Source organism: Labeo rohita, chromosome 3 (genome assembly GCF_022985175.1).
Source record: "Labeo rohita strain BAU-BD-2019 chromosome 3, IGBB_LRoh.1.0, whole genome shotgun sequence".
NCBI classification, from domain to species: domain Eukaryota; kingdom Metazoa; phylum Chordata; class Actinopteri; order Cypriniformes; family Cyprinidae; genus Labeo; species Labeo rohita.
Window position 1 is genome coordinate 23,953,237 of NC_066871.1, and position 21,681 is coordinate 23,974,917.

General features: G+C 35.8%; 1 protein-coding gene across 4 annotated transcripts in view; it reads right to left on the bottom strand.

Annotated features, from left to right (window-relative positions):
• Positions 1–896: 896 nt before the first annotated feature.
• The window catches only part of znf385c (zinc finger protein 385C), a 118,319-nt gene continuing 97,534 nt past the window's right edge, over positions 897–21,681 (bottom strand). For 3 of the 4 annotated variants that reach the window (XM_051097965.1, XM_051097947.1, XM_051097972.1), the window contains 5 exons: positions 11,668–11,967; positions 10,753–10,940; positions 7,894–7,992; positions 7,277–7,369; positions 897–4,377 (listed from right to left, as the gene is read on the bottom strand). In XM_051097965.1, the coding sequence (XP_050953922.1) occupies positions 4,150–4,377; positions 7,277–7,369; positions 7,894–7,992; positions 10,753–10,940; positions 11,668–11,967 (908 nt within the window). In that variant the 3' untranslated portion in view covers positions 897–4,149. The remainder of the gene's footprint in view (positions 4,378–7,276; positions 7,370–7,893; positions 7,993–10,752; positions 10,941–11,667; positions 11,968–21,681) is intronic. The other variant, XM_051097955.1, reaches the window with a different exon arrangement.

The following is a 21,681-nucleotide window of genomic DNA, read 5'->3' on the forward strand; positions in this document are numbered from 1 at the left end:
GAATCAATAAATTATGAATAATTTATTGCTATTGTGTAAATAATATAATGTAATCCCTAAAAGTAACTGTAGTCTGATTACAAGTATTTGAAATGCCATTTAATCTAATTACAAATACGTTTAGTGAAGTACAAGTAATTTTTGGAATCTGATTATGTAGTCCAGATTGCATGTAATCAGTTATTACACAGCTGTGTTAGGTGAACATTCGATTTTATCATTTTGCAAACTTTTAAAGGTTTTCTCAACATTCTGAAACAAGTAGGCTAATAACATTTAAAAAAAAAAACATTATATTTGTTTGTGCTAACGATTTCAGAACGTTATTAAAGACCAGATGGCTTTAAACGAACACTCTGTTACTGTTACTGGAGAAATGTTTGTTGATAACTTTGAAAACATTGCTAAAGTTCTAAAAACGTTTCTTGGCGCGGAGCCTAATCAAGAACACGAGTAAAAGGCATTTTATATCTCTAAGTGCCAAAAACACTTCGGTGGGTTTTGTGGTGACAAATTATTTTAATTACTATAATGCGACCATTTTTATTTCTACCACTAAAATGTTTTAAATTGAATTAATGTAAATGTTAAAACGACTTACCAGTTTGTAAAACTTGTGAAAATCTATCAGTCCCCGATTTCATTTTCTTGCCGTTCTCGTCGTAAACACAAGGTGGCGCACACTTGCTGAGGTGAACGATTGGAATGAGAAAGCCTACTTGTGTGTATCATCGTGAATACCAGTTGATTTTGCCTGGTTGTGCTGGATTTACATCGAACTAGGAAGTTTCGACACGTTTGTCATTATAAGGCAAAACGCCATGACAAGCTGTCATCCTCTGGTCAATAACCAGGAGTCCCATAAGCCTCCAAAAAGAACAGTCAGAGCACTGGGATGGAAGTCTAATCGATTTATTTCTCTCTCTCTCTCTCTGCTTTATTTCGTTTTCACGCATTCATACACACCCTGTACAGAGAAAGAGCAAATGAGTCAGAAAACCAAGACGAAAATCCTATGAAAATACTTTTTCCTTTGTGTCAGCTGACAGTTCAGATCAATGTTAGATCAGTCACAGACAGAAATGTACCGAGCACAAAGAACAAACAACATATAATGTCTGTCATTATTTAAATTACGCAATACTGGCCACGTCCCTTGTAAGCGATATTGAAATCATCTCATCTTTGTTCATGCCTAAGAAACATCTAGTTGGATTGGACACAGTTCACATATTTTTAAGTTTACACGCACACATGCACATTTTCACATGAGGCTCCATGATTTTTAAAAACATTCATGGGAAACAGATTTTTTTTTTTTGTGCTTTCTGATCATATGAGAGTTTCACTCTCATAGGTTGTATGTGCAGTCTATTGGATAAAAAAAAAATTAAATTTGGCATTTAGGTTTTAATGAGTATATATTTTGGCACAAGGCAGGCAAACTAGTGCAGGAAGTAAAAGGGAGTGTGATTCAAATAGTCAAATTAGCCCTGAACCAACATGGAAGAAATGGGAAATGCCATCCACTGTCTTGTCACTGCTGGCAACGGATGTTTCCATGACTGTCCTGTGACAAACAGATTCCGTCGGTGTAAAATAAAGGGAGAGAAATGTCGTATTAAGCTTTCCAATGTCCTCCAGATTGGCGATAGGAACACTGTGCACACTACATCATTAAGAGCACTCACAACATTAAGAAAATGAGGGAAGAAACATGTACACTTAAGATAGAGAGAGAGAGAAACAAGAGTAATCTTCCGTTTTCTTAAAAAGGTTCCAGTTTCTGTCATTATTGCTTAAAGATTGAATTTCACTGAACTGAAAAAAGCAACATAAAATCCCAACAAACAACCTTAAAGATATTTAGGAACCGTTACTTTCGAACAACATGTGAAATCATCCACCTACCAGAGACCGTCACAGTCATATGTATCATAACCAGCCAATATCTGCTGTATGGACCTCATGAGGACGACACAACTAGGAACGGTGTGGTTAAGTCATCTTGTGCCTCAAGAAAGCATGAAGGTATCCACTGATGGGCCGATGTTATTTCTCATTCGCTATTTGTCCTTATGGAGCTTAGTTAGACGTTCGGGAGTTATCAAAACACACACGCACACACAAGAGATTTGATTCATGGAGTCCAAGCAAAGTCCTTGTTCTAAAATGTCCTCAGGAAAAAAATGCAGAATTTGTCCATGTTGTGCCTCTTGAAGTGTCAATATGGCTGTTGTTAGTTAGCTCTGTTCAAGGCCCCAGGCTTCATCCCCTCAAGGGCAAACCGTCCTCTGAAAAGCAAGAGCCCTGAGTGGGCTTGAGACTCACCCGTGGCTCCAGGCTTTGAGGCCTAGTCTGGGCGTCCGAGTCTCGGCCCGTTTTTAGCAATATTTCTTATATCCCATCGCTTTATTTTTTTCTCAAGCACTTTGATTTACAATTTGACATTAAAACTACATAATCTTATCTAGTTCGCATTAGGTTATCGCCTTATTTCAGTACGCATGTCTCTGCAGAAATGGTGACAAAGTAATAACTTCAAGTAGAGCTCGCTCTTATCACATTAATTACAATAACCAGATAAAGAATCTACATTAAACATCTCATAAAATTCTACATATTTACTCTAATTGTATATATTATAAATGTTAATGATTCACTTTTAAAAGCTGTGTTCATAAAATATTTACAAAAAGCTCTGTATGCTAGGGCACGTTTAAAAAAAAAATCAGACAGATGAAAAATGATACAACATATACTTAACAGCAATATCTAATTCTACAGGTCTGAAGTCAGATGGTCAGTCCCAGTCCATTCAAAACCATCAGACGACACTGATCTGGGCAAAGCGGTTTGACTTTGTTCAGGCTGACAGGAACACTTGTATACTTTTTTTAGCGGGTGAGTTTAATACGTTGCTATTCATTCTTAAAATACTCCTGCACCTTCCTTTCAACATTACAGTCATTATGTTTTGGCAATGGCTCCTCTGTGCAAATAAATCAATGATGCTTACAGAATCGAAAATGTTATTCTGAGTGAAATCAAGAGTAATGAACTCATGACAGGTTTTGGATCAAACACACACACACACAAAAGCAAATAACATGATGAGGGTTTAGATCTTAATCAAGATGGGGCGCGGACAGATTTTTGACAGGCACGCTGACCTTTGTGAGGCCGTAATGAGAGAATACTGAGAGCAAAATATGCGGACATAAAAGGCCACGTCAAACTGTGACTGAACCATAATCATCTCATCCGAGGTTGTGTGTGTGTGTGTGCATGTGCAATCTCAAATCATCTAATCTATGCATCAACACTGAGAAAATTACGACACTGATTGGGAGCGAGCGTGTGTGTTGCCTTGCTACCAAATTGTCACCTTCGTATATTAGACTGGCACTGTTATTCTGTGATTACCCATGACAGAAAGCCTTAGCATCTGTAAACTGACAGACCAATGAGGTTTGTGTTTGTAACAAAAGCCGGTCAGATGAGGTTACTTTAAACGTGTGAATACGCAGACCGACGACAATGTGGAACGACATGAAAACAGACTAATAACAATTGAAAATACTTAAAAAAAAAAAAAAAAATCAAGTAAAGGGATGTTTGCATTTCCTCACTAAACGAACAGCTAGCGCAGTTATAGGTCTCTAAAATTGGCTTTCCTCTAATAAATTATAGAATAAAAACCTGATTAATATCTGTATAATGATAAATATCTCATAAAGCAAAGCTAAATATCCTTCTTATAGCTCTTTCACTGCTTTATCAGTCTCGTCCTGTCATTCAAGCGTTCATCTGCATAGTGGGCTGGTGTTAGCAATGAGGCCCCTCCCATATTCCCATATATGGTCTTGCTCTCTCTCTCTCTCTCTCTCTCTCTCTCTCTCACACTCTCTCTCCCTTTGCTGCATAGTTCAAGAGTGACCCTCTCAGAGTCACAGTTTTTGAGGAGGATAGGGAACACTATGGGAGTGTGTGTTTGTGTTTATATACTTAAGTGTATACAGCTTGGAGAGAGCGGGAGCACGGACAAAGTTTGCACAGAGACCGTCAGTACTGAGAACGGGTCGTAAGACTAAATCACGTGAATGTGCGCCCTTGTTGTAAGAGCGTGTTTGTTTTGTTTCGAGGTGATCAATAAGGGGAAAATATAATTGGAGTGTGTGTTGCTCGCAGAGGTCCGGGCGCTGGCCTAAAGAGGGCAGGGCCGAGGATCGGCGTCTGAATGAAAGTAGTGCCTGGCGGGTGTCGCAGCGCGAGAGGATTGGCTGCGACTGTGCAGAGGGTGGGCGGAGTTAAGTGGGTGGGAAGAAAGCTGGCGGTCAGATTTTTTGTCAATTGCTTCTGGAGAACCAGTTTAGTCTGAGAGAGAGAAAAGGAGAGAGAGACAAAATGATTATCACAAAGCTTTTTTTAATGGTGCACTGAAAAATTTCTGTGCCACTACACTGAAAATTTGGTGGTGAGTATATATTATGGGGGCGCCATTTTTTCAATGGCGTCAAATAGTTGCACTCGGTGAGCTACTGGCACTACATGTTGCTATTTCTACTGCAGCACAACTCGGAAAATAAAATACTGATACGATGAGCACAGCTACTGAAAGAGATTACAGGTGGCTATGGATATAAGCGTAGGCTTAAAGCAAAAGCTGTACTATTGATTTTTCCCCACAAGGAGTCTAAATGCCCCTGGACATCAAGTGAAATCCGCTCTGAGAAACTCCTTCAGTGTCTGCGGCATCATGACAAGTGTGGACATCCTGCCAGGATGGCATCTAACGTTTCTTGTCTATGCCGTTTGTAAGTCTTACAGTAGCTGTGGTCTAGTAAAAGCTTCAAAGGCATTAGAGCTAAAGTGGAGAGAACAAAGACGCTGATCTTTTTTTCAGAAGTTTTGTTCGTCCACAGGCATCTTCACATACATTTCTCCTCTTCTAATCGCTAGCATAGTAGTGAAGACTTACATTGCTTCTCATGTTGTCCTTCGACTAAAAATTACAACCAACAATGTGGCATCGTATCAGTATTTTATTTTCTGAGTAGCAACAGGTAGCACCAGTAGCTCACAGAGTGCAACCATTTTACGCAATCAAAATAATGGCACCCCCAATAGTCCAAAATCTGTATAAAATGATGTGGATTTTTTAAATAACAAAAATCTTTCATTAGTTTTTTATTTCATATTTCAGCAAGATCATTTACATTATATTAAAGGAGAAGTTCACTTCCAGAACATAAATTTACAGATAATTTACTCTCCCCCCTTGTCATCCAAGATGTTCATGTCTTTCTTTCTTCAGTTGTAAAGAAATTATGTTTTTTTGAGGAAAACATTTCAGGATTTTTCTCTATATAATGGACTGCTATGGTGCCCACAAGTTTGAACTTCCAAAATGCAGTTTCAATGCAGCTTCAAAGGGCTCTAAATGGTCCCAGCTGAGGAAGAAGGGTCTTATCTAGTGAAACGAAGTTACTTTCTAAAAAAAATTACAGTTTATATACTTTTTAACCTCAAACCTTCGCTTTCACTTTTGATACCAGCTCGGAAGACGTTTAGTGTCTTGTCAGCAGCAAATGCGACTACAGCGCAGCTGGAACAGTTCCGCATTCAAGCGCACGCAAAAGGTGCTTGCCGCAGAGCACCGGCAAAAGTTATTACCATGAATGTGTCGGGGGGAAATAGTAAGGAGATTTTTTAATTATTTATTAATAAACTAGTGTTTTCTGAGTCAGTGTCACAAGGATGAAGTTGCAGATCCTGACTCGCCATCTCCTCTTTGTATGCGCCTTTAGAGAGAAATGCATCTTTACAGATTATATAATGAAAGAGTTTTTGTTTTCGATTTGTTTTATTTCGTTAAGTAATAATTTAAAGCTTTCTATAGATATATTTATCATGTCTATGAGGTATGTATTTGCTGAGTTTCGGTTCATTTTTGTGAAGCGCTCTTGTTGAGACGACAGAAAGCGCATCATGTTTGTTTTCTTTATTTTATAAAAGCACCGTTTGCAACGTTTTGTTAATATTGTGAGTGCACACAAATAAAAGTAGACCTTTTACAGTTCAGAATGATGTATTAGTCTTCCCTTTATGGAATATGGAATGGAATATTTAAAGTAGTTTACACTGAAAAAAAATTCAAGTGATTGCGGTGGTGCCTCCATGTCCTGCAAAGCGACTTTAGCTTCCACTCTGCACACAAACGATTAGATATGCTCCGAATAGAGCACATTTATCTAGTTAACGTTTAAACTAACATTGTTTTATACTTGAACTGTTTTATATCTATAGATTTTATTTTAGGCAAGTTGTGATGATTTGAAAAGGCAAAATTGATCAAACACAGAGTCGGTTCGGACTCTGGCTGAGAATTATGATAAGCTGTCGGACAAGGGCCGGGCTAGGGCCTGAGCATCTTGGGCCAGGGCCAGAGCCTATATTTTAGGCCCATGCAGGGCTCTAGCAAACATGCAAAGAAGGTCAAGCGCACTTTACAAAAAAAGGTAAAAAAGCGATGTAGGACGATATTGGGCTAGACAAGACAAGCATTCGAGGTTAAAAAGTATATAAATTGTAATTTTTTTTAAAGAAAATAACAAATTGTTTTGCTAGATAAGCAAAACGCCTCATCTGGGATCGTTTAGAGTCATTTAAAGCTGCATTTAAACTACATTTTGGAAGTTCAAACTTGGGGGCACCATTGAGGTCCACTATATCGAGAAAAATTCTGAAATGTTTTCCTCAAGAAACATTTCTTTACAACTGAACAAAGAAAGACATGACATGAATGGATGACAAGGGGGTGAGTACATCATCTGTAAATTTTGGTTCTGAAAGTATTTTGGTTCTTTAAGCCACACAACTCTTAATAGCCGGGGTTCCCTTTAATTTTTAAATATGAAGAGGCAAAAGTTCAGATGCAAAAAGCCTCTAAATCCATCTGATGTGTTTCTTTAAAATGAGCTTTGTATAGGTTTCTATGTAAGTACTGGTACTTCTGATTGGGCCGAGGCTGAAATTTAGCGAGTTTAAAGTAAAAGTGTTTGATGGACGTATACTATGTGTCAGTAGCATTCACTCAGTATCATTATCTCATTTTTGACAGAGATGGCTTTTAATTGGTTTTGCATCTGAACTCTTCATATATAGTCCCACCCCAAAGTCATGCCATTGTTTGATCTAATCTTGTGATATGGTGCACAAATTATGCACTACACCTTTAAGAGACTGTTAATTGGGTTTAAGGTCTGTCACTCACCTGTGAGGACAGAGAGGAGAGATTGCATTGGTTGATAACTTTCTTCATAGCAGACACTGCACCACCCGCATAACCGTTCCATCTGACACCCTGCTGGAACAGATCAGGAGAGCTGCTATAATCATGTGTAGCAGACATAAAAATTATTTTAATTACGCAAAATTATTCCTAGTATCATAATGAGCCTGTTTGCTGGCATCCTTCCCTCAGTAACTTCCTCTCCCTTTCCTCTCTGTCATGCTGAGAAGAGGTATGCTTTATTATCTTGTCCTGTCAGTCATCTACAGTTCTATTGTTTAAAATTAATGGAGGGTTTTAATATGCAATTTTTGTACTACATCAGCGTGTTATACAATCATATCTGGTTTTATTTACGTTTAAGTATTCTGTACTGATTAGTTGAATATGACTATTAGATTTACATTTATATATCTAGCAAGTGCTTTTATCCAATAAGACTTGCATTGCATTGAAGGTGTACATTTCAGCAGTTTATAAATTATTTGGGAATTGAACTCATGATTTTGAAGTTGCTGGCACCATGCTAGCCTACTGTTTGAGCTATAGGAACACATGAATTTTAGCATGTAAATCACAGTGAGTGTAACCGTGCCCACCGATGCTGCTGAGGTAGGCTGGCTCTTGGCGTGAGGGTTGAACTTGGGCTTCGGGGGCTTCCCAGCCAGTCTATCCTTATGTCTTCGGCTGTTCATGTGCTAAACAAATACAGAAAAATGAAGGTGTATTTTCATTGGTGCATTTTCAAGCCTCACAGATATGAAAGCCCATTTCTGTTACTGAATAAAAAAATTTAATCTCACAATTCTAACTTTTTTTCTCAGAATTGTGAGACATTAAGTTCTGACTTTATAACACACAATTTGAGTTATTAAGTCAGAATTTTGAGGTTTAAACTCACAATTCTAAAAACATACCCTTTTCCCCCCTCAGAATTGGACACTGTAACTTTGCAATTATGAGTTTATATCTCACAATTCTGAAAAAAGTCAGAATTGCGAGATGTAAACTCTTCCAAGATATAAACTTGTAAGTTTATATCATGCCATTCTGAGAATAAAAATTTGTATTGCAGTAATCAGTAATTATTTTTAATAATAATATAACTTTTATAGTTTTTATCTCACATTTCTGACTTCATTTGTGAGTTTATATCTCACAGTCCTGAGAAAAAAAACTCAGAATTGTGAGACAAACCTTTTTTTAATTTTTTTATTCAGTGGTGGAACCTGGCTTCCATAGACATATTACACCCTTAGACCATGTCCTATCTACATGTGACGTGACAAGCGACAAGCAATTTGGCTGTCCACACCAGATGCGATGCGACAGAGTCACTCAAATATCACAGCCATTCAGAAGTGAGAACCGCACCCAAGTTTATAATCCAATTCATGAATATTGAACCTTTTTACCATCAGTAAAAGTATATACTGAGTGACTGATACCATCTTTGTTATGTAATGTTGTTTTGCACTGAGTTCTAAGCAGTTTGAACGTACATGTTTGCTTTATTTTCAAGATCTGAGGTAATCTGTTGTTGCTTTCAGTATAGCTATAAGGTTACACAAAATTATATTTAAACTCACATTCGACACTTTTAACACTAAATAAAGCACATGATCAGTACCTGAGATGATCATTGTCATAGTTTGTATGTTGTTCCAGCCGCTACATCACAGAAATAGAAACCAATTGCGTGTCGCCGTTGTGGCTAGTTAGGACAAAAACTTTGAATAACATGGAAAAGATACCTTTTACTGCGTGTTGCATGCTTGTGTCACATGTAGTTAGGACACTGTGTTCGTGTTTTAATAATGAGATACTAGGTCAAGTTAACATAAGAGCAGTTTTTCCTTTTTCCTAAAAAATCTTAAAAAGGTCATCGGATACTCGCTGTCCACAAGTTGATATGATTCTTAGGGTCTTAATGAAAAGTCTATAACATACTTTGGTTAACATTTTTCAATGGTAGTGTAAAATAACACTCTTTTTACCTTGTCAAAAACAGCTCTGTTCACAGCAACATGTTTCAGTGCATGTCCCTTTAAATGCTAATGATCTCTGCTCACCCCGCCACTCTCTTCCATGTGGTGATGAGCCGTCCTCTGAGACTTTAGCTGCGGAACTTGCTAACTAGGATTTTTATTATTATAGGGTGTATAGGTATTATAGGTTTGTGTACACACACTGCCAAGACACATTTATGTTCAAACAACATGTAAAAGTGAACTTTGCATCCGATGACCCCTTTAAACTTTTTAATACTTTTCACCTCTTTCCCTGCCCTCTCTTTTTTCTTTTTCAAAAGGCTTCATCTTGTTTACTTTACACTTCAGAGACAGCTTAAGGGAAGCATGAAATACCATTAAATGTCATGTTCCTCAGGCCTGAGTAGACACCAGGCCAACAACACACACACACAAACTCCTCGTTCAAGAAACACATACAGAAAAAATGTGTAAAGTTTGTAAAAAAACATTTTAGGTAAATTGAAGCAATTTACATAGGGGTGGTTATGAATGATGACGAGAAATTCACTGTGATCCTGACTGTGGTGTGTGCCAGAAGATTTTTTTAAGACTAGCTCCAATGTCAGTATGACATCTGAAGTCACTGAGTCACATTAACTAGCACGGACAGGGTATCAACAATTTAACATCACTCAGTCAATATGCACTGGAAAAACACATTAGATCAGTTAAAATGACTTATCTTGGACTGATTAGCATGTTCCGGGTACACTGAATCCAAATGCAAGTGTGTACTCAGTCTGAGTAACTCGCAGAACAAGAGTTTATACATTTTTACATTTACTCTGTTATTGTGGGAAAACATAAGCTTTTTCTAGCACAACTATAACCTGGCCAAGGAGATGGCCAAGGCAGACAAACCGCCAATGTCAACAGAATAAACTATGTGTCTGTCATTGGTGTAGATGATTTCCAGCAACTGCTTTGTCAGTGGATTGTCAATTTCTAGAAGGATAACATTTCTGACTAGATAAAATAACAAGCCTGCAATGTAGCAACCTGCTATTAAAAACACAGCTAGGTTAGGAAGTAGAGAACACAGGAAATGTGAACAAGGCTGGATTTTAATTTTAGCCTAAATGGCAACATTTACTGATAGCACATGTACATCACAGAGATATGTATTTGATGTCTGCATTTACATCTACACGACATATTTTTTTAGAGTGTTTGCTCATCTGCAGTACGTCTATACAACATTTCCTATCAGATGTCTATTAGATGTCTTTAAGATGTTTATGATTTAGAATGTATGTAAAACTGACATCTTACAGATGTGCTTAACATAGCAGATGCTTTCCAGATCAAGAGATCCTTAACAGACATCTTGCAGATGTACTTGTGCTATCTATTGAGGTTAATTAATGTATTTTAAACAATATTCCAGTGTGTGACATGCATGTGTGCAAATTAGTTTTGTGTTACCTGGCTGAGCTGAGTCTCAGAGTTAACATGGATCTCGCAAACTTCACAGTAGAAGCTCTTGCTGGCCACACCCACACTCCCCTTATTGGCCAATCGCTTGCTTTTACATGAGGGGCGGGATGACAATGCCTTCCCACGTCGTCGTGGCAACACACTCTGTCCTTCCATCATTAGTTTATGCTTGGTGCCTGTGATGTGCAAAAAAGGTAAGGAATTCACTTGACGAAGGTTACTTATTTATGTGCAAATGAACTGAATTTCTGGGGTGAATTTATGGAATTATACTGAAAATGAAAATGTGTAAAACAACCACTACATTTAGGTAAATGTTAAAAACAAAGGTGTTAAATAAAGCATGCATTATGCTCTATCATTATGTTTCTGGTTGCAATATTATTTATTTAAAAAAATAAATGCATTTCTTAAATTATATTGAAATCGTTTATTATGGAATTGATTCACATTTGTTTATTCATTTATGGGGCTGATTTATGAGTTTACAAACGAAAATAGGTAAGTAAAAATACAGTACCATTCAAAAGTTAATGTTTTCTGAAATAATACAACTTCAAACAACTGTTTTCTATTTTAATGTATTTTGAAATGTAATCTTTTTTGATGTTAAAGCTGAACTCTTTCAGAAATCATTCTAATATGCTGATTTGCTTCTCAGTTCTTATAATTATCAATGCTGAAAACAGTTGTGCTGCTTTATATTTCTGGAAACAGTAATACATTTTTTTCAGGATTCTTTGATGAATAGAAAGTTTAAAACATTATTTATCATATCATTATTAATGTCTTTACTGACACTTTTGATTAACTTCTTAAAAAACATTACTGAACGCAAACCTTTGAATGGTAGTGTAAATGAAAGAAAGAAAGAAAAAGAAAATAAAAAAGAAAGATATGCACCACTATTGTGTGCATCCATCTGAGTGGTGGAGTTGACTGTGACTTTGCAGATGGGGCAATGCAGATGTTGTTTGGTCTTTTTGGAGTCCTTCTCTGCAGGTGTGTCCCCTGTAGGGTTGTCCTGCTGAGCGGCTGTCTCGCTGGTGGCACCGGTGGGTTCCAGCAGACCGTCCGGGTTCTGGAAGTGAGGGGAGGAGACAGACAGGTCCGCAGACGACACCTCTGATATAGGTGTAAGGACCACCGAACTAGAGTGAGGATCATCCACCCTCGCGACAGGATCTGAGTCACAGGCAGCAGCTAAAGAGACAGAGAAAATGAGTGAGTCAGACTGCTGTTCTCCTTCACATCAATTATACAGAACTACGGGAGTGTTTCTGGATATTTGAGTTTCTATTAAAGGGATAGTTATTCTCACTCATGTCATTTTAAACCTGTATGACTTACAAAACAGAAGTTAATGAGGACTGCGGCTGTCAAACTACAATAATATCACAAAAACCACCATAAAATCATTATAAAAGTGGTCCAAACATGCATATTTTAAGTTATATTGCAATGAATTTCGAGAACCAATTGCTTTGACATGTGAATTAATCATTCACACTGATTTTGTGAACTTGATTCATTAAAAAGATTTAACTCAAGAGAATTAATCCTTAAAAAATGGAAGATTGTTACTTCAATCCATCAAAACTATATCCTGACCTCTAATGGACCTAGATTTGAATAATTCTCAATGGATAGCGAAATAAATCTTGGTCGTATGGATTCAGGTGATGATACTAGCCAATACATCTTTTTCTAGATATTTTAGACCACCATGAATTGAAATGTGTAACAATAAGGCAAACACACACACACACACAAAAGAATAACAACAGCCCATTGGAGAGACATATGTAAACTACAGGTGCATCTCAATAAATGAGAATGTCATTGAAAAGTTCATTTATTTCAGTAATTCAACTCAAATTGTGAAACTTGTGTATTAAATAAGTTCAATGCACACAGACTAAAGTAGTTTCAGTCTTTGGTTCTTTTAATTGTGATAATGTTGGCTCACATTTAACAAAAACCCACCAATTCACTATCTCAACAAATTAAAATATGGTGACATGCCAATCAGCTAATCAACTCAAAACACCTGCAAAGGTTTCCTGAGCCTTCAAAATGGTCTCTCGGTTTGGTTCACTAGGCTACACAATCATGACTGCTGATCTGACAGTTGTCCAGAACTGTCCATTGACATCCTTCACAAGGAGGGTAAGCCACAAACATTCATTGCCAAAGAAGCTGGCTGTTCACAGAGTGCTGTATCCAAGCATGTTAACAGAAAGTTTAGTGGAAGGAAAAAGTGTGGAAGAAAAAGATGCACAACCAACCGAGAGAACCGCAGCCTTGAGAGGCTTGTCAAGCAAAATCGATTCAAGAATTCGGGTGAACTTCACAAGGAATGGACTGAGGCTGGGGTCAAGGCATCAAGAGCCACCACACACAGATGTGTCAAGGAATTTGGCTACAGTTGTCGTATTCCTCTTGTTAAGCCGCTCCTGAACCACAGACAACGTCAGAGGCGTCTTACCTGGGCTAAGGAGAAGAAGAAATGGACTGTTGTCCAGTGGTCAAAAGTCCTCTTTTCAGATGAGAGCCCCTACCAAGTATTGAGTACACATACAGTAAATGAACATACTTTCCAGAAGGCCAACAATTCACTAAAAATGTTTTTTTATTGGTCTTATGAAGTATTCTAATTTGTTGAGATTGAATTGGTGGGTTTTTGTTAAATGTGAGCCAAAATCATCACAATTAGAAGAACCAAAGACTTAAACTACTTCAGTCTGTGTGCATTGAATTTATTTAATACACGAGTTTCACAATTAAGTTGAATTACTGAAATAAATGAACTTTTCCACGACATTCTAATTTATTGAGGTGCACCTGTATATTTTGTGTGCATGTGTGTTATTTGACTTATTAGCTGAAAATCAATCTAACAATCAGCAAGTAAAGGCAGAAAGCCAGCAGTAGAGCACCACTATTCAGCATAAAAATATTCTGCTCAAACATCTGAATGTCTGCTAGCTGTAATTTAGCTGTGGGCTAGCATCCAAATTGGCAGAAATGTGCAGCGCACAGGAACACAAACACAAATACAGACACTTTCAGACTGTTTTCAGTCATTCAGCATTATTAAGGCTGTGCTTTTACAGTCTACTGCTCATGTGCTGGACCATTTATTTATGCCGACCTTTGAAACTCAAGTGCTGTGTCCTTGTATTTGATCTATTCTGTTAAAAAAAAAAAAGAAAGAAAGAAAAAAGAAAATAAGGGCCATAGCAGCCTGGGCAGTGAGAAATCAAATGAGTTGCTCGGAAACTTTCACTGAGCACACAAAACCGTTAAAAGGATAGTTTCGTTCATCTCCTCTAAACAAACATAAAAAACATAAAAGTGTTTAATAGAAATAACCATTTTAAAAACCTAAAGATAGAATTTTGCCTCAATTTCGACCCATATTTGAAGAACCATTGGTGGCTGTTCACCTTACAGTCTTACATGATGCTTTAAATGAAGAGTTTATTTGCAAAAACCAATAAACGCCTTCTTCAGCGTGAGTGCCGTGCATTATTCTCCACATATAGTGCAGTCTGAACCTTACAGACATTTTATCAAAAAAGTCGGTATTGTCCACTTTCAAGACATCGCGATTTCACCTTTTACTTCAGAAGTGGACAAGCGCCCTTGTTGTTTGTGAACAGAAGCCGTTAAGTCCATTTTAGTGAATCAGTGCGCTGTATTCAGGTCAGGTGACAAGGCTGCCAGTCACACAAAAGGCGCACTAGATAAGAAGAGCTTCATCAAAGCTGACTAAAAGTGATCAAGCATGGATCATTTCGACAAACTTGATGAACCGTGATTTCTTCTTCAGGGCGTAAAAGGAAAATAAAAGCTAAAACTTTTTGACGGAACATTGCAAAAGCAGCACGTTACAATGGTGAGGAAAAACTGCTTGTAATCACAACCATACAGTCTATGATCACAATAACAACGTTTGTCACAATAACAACGTTTGATGACATTACAAAGAGAAAACAAGTGCTTTTTTTAAACACTGAAACATGAAATGTGGCGTTATCTGCTTTTGCCAAAAAGCGACTATTGGAGTTTTAAATACAAAATATTTAATGTATAAAAAATACTTTAATGTATAAAATACTAAATTAATTTTGTAAGTTAGCAGTATTTGTTTAATTTATTATTACTTAATCAAAACAACCTAGCTGCAGTTTGACTGCACAATAAAAAACATGATTTCTAAAAAATAAATAAATATGAAGTTATCTGTTTTTGCAAATAAACTCTTCAAATATTCTTTTAAATCTATGAATTACATTCACATTTGCTAAAATGTTTCCCACATAAACTATCCTCTTTACAATTTGTCTTAAAAACATAAAATGTTGAAAATTTATCATATTTATCAGGCAGGGAATGTCCAGGAAATGCATTAACTGAAAAAAATGTAAAGCCTGAATACAATGTGAAGTGCTTTGGATAAAAGCATCTGGCAAATGCATAAATGTAAATAGCCAATTACGCAGAGCACAACATGGACAGTCTGTGACATGCTTCCTTCTTCAAAAAAGCATGAAAAGGCAGAGGAAAATATGACCCAGACTACATTAAACACAGATTGAAATGAGAGTAATCACGCCCTGTGCTGACCACAGTGTGCTTTGTGTTATGAATTATTGGCTGCCAATACCATAAACCATTTAAATTCACAAGACATTTAAAGGGATAGTTCACCCAAAAATTAAAATTATGTCATTACTTACTCTCACCCTCATGTCGTTCCAAACTCGTAAGACCTTGGTTCATGTTCAGAACACAAATTAAGATATTTTTAATGAAATCCAAGAGCTTTCTGTCCCTGCATAGACAGCAATGAAAGTCACATGTTCAAGGCCCTGAAAGGTAGTAAGGACATCGATGAAACAGTCCATTCATAAAATTATGGTTGAACCAATGATGTCACATGGACTATTTTATCAATGTCCTCACTATTTTCTGGGTCTTGAACGTATCAGTTGCGTTGCTGTCTATACAGGGTCATAAATATCTTAATTTGTGTTCTGAAGATGAACAAAAAGATAAAAACATGAGGGTGAGAAATTAATGACAGCATTTTCATTTTTGGGTGAACTATACTTTTAAATGTCTTGTGAATTTCAATGGTTTATGCTATCGGCAGCCAATAATTCATTTAATTTGGGTGCACTATCCCTTTAAAAACCAATCACTAAAACCATAAAAAAGTTTGAGATTACTTTTTTAAAAGTTGTGTGATAATAATAATAAATGAATAGATTGATTTTAAGAGCATTTTTATTTAGTTTTCATGCAATAAATATTTTTTTGGTATGACAACTTGATGTCCACTGGTAAATCCAGAGTATTTTAAGCAAAACCAGTCAAGAACAGCACAGCAAAATGACAATTAATATCAAATAATCTGTGTCTTCAGCATATGCACTAAGTCCATGTAAGAGCCTCATCATAAATTCAACACCTCTGCTAGCAGGACTCTCTTCTACATGACATGTCATAGGTGTTTGTAGATTTAGGACCTATCAGAGAGTGGTTAATCCTAATGCCTTAGTTTTGCTAAGTAACATAGGATTTAAACAGGTGAAAGTGTTTATTTAGCAAACATGTTTGTGAGGAGCGACCCGTTTATGTTGATGATACATGCACAGATCAGAATTCCCCCCTCTGGGGAATCAGATAGACTGATCCTTCTGTGCCACACAGACATTTAGATTATTCCAATTCCCCAAAAGGGGGTTCCTTAGGGGTTATAGAGGAAGAGTTTAAGGAAAATAGAGTAGGAAATGGAAAAGGAAGGTTGTGTGTGACCACGTGTGTGTGTGTGTGTGTGTGTGTGGGTGGGAGGTTTGCTTTCACACCTGAAAAATGTGCGAAAGTTAATGAAATGGAGAGAATTGCCTTGGGCAACACTTGGTGCCTATCTCCCTGTGGGAGTGTGTGTGTGTCTTGCAGTGGGCTTGTACAACTGATCTTCAAAGACTAATATGATCTGAGTCACTCTTTTTTAATCTTTCCGTTTTGGACAGCTCACACTTCGCAAAAGACACGCAATGTGAAACACGCAGGGACGGATGTTGAAGAATGGAGTGACGGATAGCGAAGAGAACAGGATAGAGCACGATGGCTATATTTAACTCTCTCTTTGTAAGAAAACATAAAATTCAGCAAATGTAAAATACTCCACTTGGTCATACTACATCAGCAAGCTCATGATGAAAACGATCTGCAACATCTGACAGCAAGAGCATTCAAAGTGTTTCAATAGCTGTTATAAAATGGACCCCTTCCACTAGAAATTTCCAGAACCTCCCCTCCCATCCTCCCTTTCCATTTCCAGCATCTTATGGCTGTTAATAACAGCTGACATGCTTGTAGAGTTGTGATTGGCCCCTGCAGCTGCGAGCTTAATGACAGAACAGTGCTAATTTCATCAGGCAATCAGCTCAATTTGTGTGTGTGTCTGTGTGTGTGCGTTAGCATAAGAGCATTTCAAAATCCACCGAGTGATTAGCTCTCGCGTGTGTGAACGTGTGTGACACGACACTGGGTTTAAGAGTGTGTTATCTGTTAAATGAGAGTGTTAACCCATCAGTAACCAAAATACCGCATTGTGACTGATTGATGCACTGAATGCACACTGGGTCACAAGTTAAGTGACGCTAACTAGTTGATCTACATTTTTAACTAGTTTTATCTACATGTTAAATATATATAACACATGTATAAATAAATGTAAACATTGTTGATGTGTTGTTACAAAAAAATCACATTATAATTACTGTAATACACATTTTTATAAATGTATACATATATTAAATGTTAAATATATAACAAATGTATAAATAAATAAATGTAAACATTTGATGTTGATGTTCTAAAATGTAAATTAAACTGTATATATATATATATATATATATATTATAAATAAATAAATGTATACATGTAAATAATGTTTGTTACAAAATGATACATAAAATAAAAATCACATATAAACATACAAACAAATAAAATGTAATTGTAATATATATATATATATATATATATATATATATATTAATATATCTTGTTTAGAAATGTATACATACATTATTAAATGTTATGTAAATGATATGTTTGTTACAAAATGGTAAATGAAAAAATTTCAGTTTAAATAAATCCTAAGAAAAATATTATTTATTTTTGCTAAATATTATTTTTCTATACATTACAAAATGCATATATACATATTAAATGTTAGATATATAAATGTAAAAAATATTTAAATGATATGTTTGTTACAAAATTGTTAATAAAATAAAAATCACATATAAACATACAAATACATACAAGTTTTCAGTTTTTAATAAAATATTATTATTTATCATTTGTTTTAAATATTGTTGTGGCACGTATATTTATGTTTGTATTGTTTTATATTTTGTTACTTTTGTGGATATTGTAGAATCTGAAATAAAGGAATGATGTTGCAAAATATTATTTTTATGTACATTACGAATGCATAATTAATGTTAAATATATCTAAAACAAAATACATATATACATAGGCACATAAAATATATAATCATTTGATGATTTTTTTATTGTACCTCATGAAAATACATCATGAAATGAATTACAATAATGACTGAAATAAATATTCCTCAAGTGGTATCATTGACACCTTTTTTTATAATGTATGAAATGTTGTAAGTTACTTAAATCCAGTAACATTATTGCCAATATTTCAGTTATTTTCACTGTTAATTTAAAGCAAATAGTTAACATTTAAAAGTTCTTCTAATTCCTCAAGAGCATAGATAATCCAGCAGGGGGCAGAAGATATATAGCATATATATACAAAAAGAAAAACAACTACTGTTAATGATGTAGAAGCCTTAGAAAGCCACATAACAAATGTAATACATATGACGTCATATAGTTAACCAGCATGCTAACACTGTCATTCCAGATCAAGTTAACACTAAAAAATGCATTCTGTTCCAGCAATACTACTAGCAGTTGTGATTTACATAAATACACCCTAAAAATGGCTCAGATTGGGGTCAGGTGAACTCATATATCTTCCTTATAAGAGCGATTAGACGTTCCGGCAAGCCACCAGTAAGTCCATTTTGAAAATGTGTATTTTTGCAAATAGCTGGTGTGAATAATGCTTTGGCATGTGCGTGAGCGCTAATCCAAACACAAAGGCTTTGAGACAAAATTGCACTAGCTAATCTTCTCATTCTCCATCTCTGTAGCTCTTTTTAAACTCTCTCTCGCTCTCTCTGTTCTCTCTTATCTAATCTCTCCTTTTCCTCCCTTCTGATTGTACGCTCCCTCTCACCGTTGTGTTGCCATGAATGGGGCTGAATATTAAAATGTGATTTGATGAGCTTGGTGTTCTTGCTCTCTATCTTTTTGCCCTATCCATCCACTTTCATTTGCTCTCTCTCTCTCTCTTTCACTTTCACTTGCTTTTTTTACACTGTAGGTCTTGTAGCAGAAGAATGTGAAGTTTCTGACTCCCTCCCTCTCCATTTTTTTCCCTTTATCGTATCCCTTGGGCCCATATTCGGGTTGGCTTTCAAATCATATTCTACAGAGTTTGGGCAGAGGAGAAGAAAGAAAGAGTTTAAAAAGGGATGAAAAGGTAGAGATTATTGGAGAGGGATGGCTCAAAGCTCTCTGTCGGCTTGTTGTTCTGCTCTCTGTGTCACAGTACTTCCCCGTAACAAGAGGAAAGTCAAGTCCTTCAGTAAGAAATGAAATCCCCTTAATAGACAGGACAGATCATGAAGAGCAGGATGGGAGGATATTCACAGCAGTGAAGGAACTACACACAAGCTAAATGCATGTTCTTCAAAATAGCAAAAAAAAAATCTTTCGTCTTTGTTTTCTCCAGACGTTCTTGAGGCAGTCACAAACTAACAGTTACACATCTGGCCCAGGTTTTTACTCTTTGCATTTAATGTTAAGTTCAGTAGAGTATAATATAACACCAGACAATAAGAAGTGAAAACAGTAAGAAAAAATATCTAATATTGTGAAATATGATTACATTTTCAAACAAGTCTTCTATACAAATCATAAGCTCATAAGTTTACATACACCTTGCAGAATCTGCAAAACGTTAATTATTTTAGCAAAATTAGAGGGATCATACAAAATGCACGTTATTGTTTATTTAGTACTGACCTGAATACAATGTTTCACATAAATTACATTTACATATAGTCCACAAGAAAAAATAATAGTTGAATTTATAAAAAATACCCTGTTCAAAAGTTTATGTACACTTGATTCTTAATACTGTGTTGTTACCTGAATGTTGTTTAGTGATAGTTGTTCATGAGTCCCTTATTTGTCCTGAACAGTTAAACTGCCTGCTGTTCTTCAGAAAAAACCTTCAGGTCCCTCAGATTCTTTGGTTTTCAAAAATGACTGTATGATCCATCTTTCCACACTGAGGACAACTGAGGGACTCATATGCAACTATTACAGAAGGTTCAAACACTCACTGATTCTCCAGAAGGAAACACAATGCATTAAGAGCCAGGGATGTAAACTTTTAAACAGAATGAGGATGTGTACATTTTTCTTATTTTGCCTAAATATCATATTTTTTTATTTAGCACTGCCCTACAGAAGCTACAGAAGATACTTACATGTTTCCCAGAAATTTACCCTGATCTTCAAATTCAAAGTTTTCACCCCCACCCCAGCTCTTAATTCATTGTGTGTTTCCTTCTGGAGCATCAGTGAGTGTTTGAATCTTCTGTAATAGTTGCATATGAGTCCCTCAGTTGTCCTCAGTGTAAAAAGATGGATCTCAAAATCATACAGTCATTGTTAGAAAGGGTTCAAATACACTAAAATACTGTAAAACCAAAGAATAGGTGGGACCTGAAGGATTTTTTTGAAGAACAGCCGGCAGTTTAATTGTTCAGGACAAACAAGGGACTCATGAACAACTATCACTAAACAAAAACACACAGCTGTGGATCATTCAGGTAACAACACAGTATTAAGAATCAAATGTATGTAAACTTTTGAACGGGGTCATTTTCATGAATTCAACTATTATTTTCTCTTTCAGGTCAATACTAAATAGAAAATAACATGCATTTTGTATGATCCCTCTTATTTTGGTAAAATAATTAACATTTTGCAAATTCTGCAAGGTGTATGTAAACTTTTGACCTCAACTGTATATTTAAAAATTTAATTTGTTCCTGTGAAATTTTCAGCATCATTACTCCAGTGTTCAGTATCACATGAGCCTTCAGAAATCTTTCTAATACGCTGACTTGCCTTTTCTGATTATTATCAATGTTGAAAATAGTTTTTGGTGCTTATAATGTTTGTGAAAAGCATTAAACACAACCATTCAAAAGCCTGAACTAAGTATGTTTTTTTTTTAAGAAAAAAAAAGTATACATTAATTTAGCAAGAACATATTAAACAGACCAAAAGTGACAGTAAAATCATTAATATCTAATGTGTAATGTTACAAGTTTGTGGATCGACTATTGCTATTAACTAACTATTACCAAATGACTATTGCCTCAAACTACTAGTTTGCTGCTTATTAATAGTTAATAAGGTAGCCGTTAAGTTTAGGTATGGGATTAAAATATCTAAAATATGGTCATGCAGAATAAGTGCTTTACTAATAAACAGCAATATGCTAGTTATATGCATGTTAATAAGCAACTAGTTAATAGTGGCAATTGGTTCCCAAACTTAGATGTTACCAAGATTTCAAATAAATGTTGTTCTTTTAAACTTTCTATTTTCACAAAAATATGAAAAATTATAAACATTTTTGAATTTCTGAATGATCATGTGACACTGAAGACTGGAGTAATGGGACACAGAAACAAATTACATTTTTTAAATTATATTAAAATAGATAAT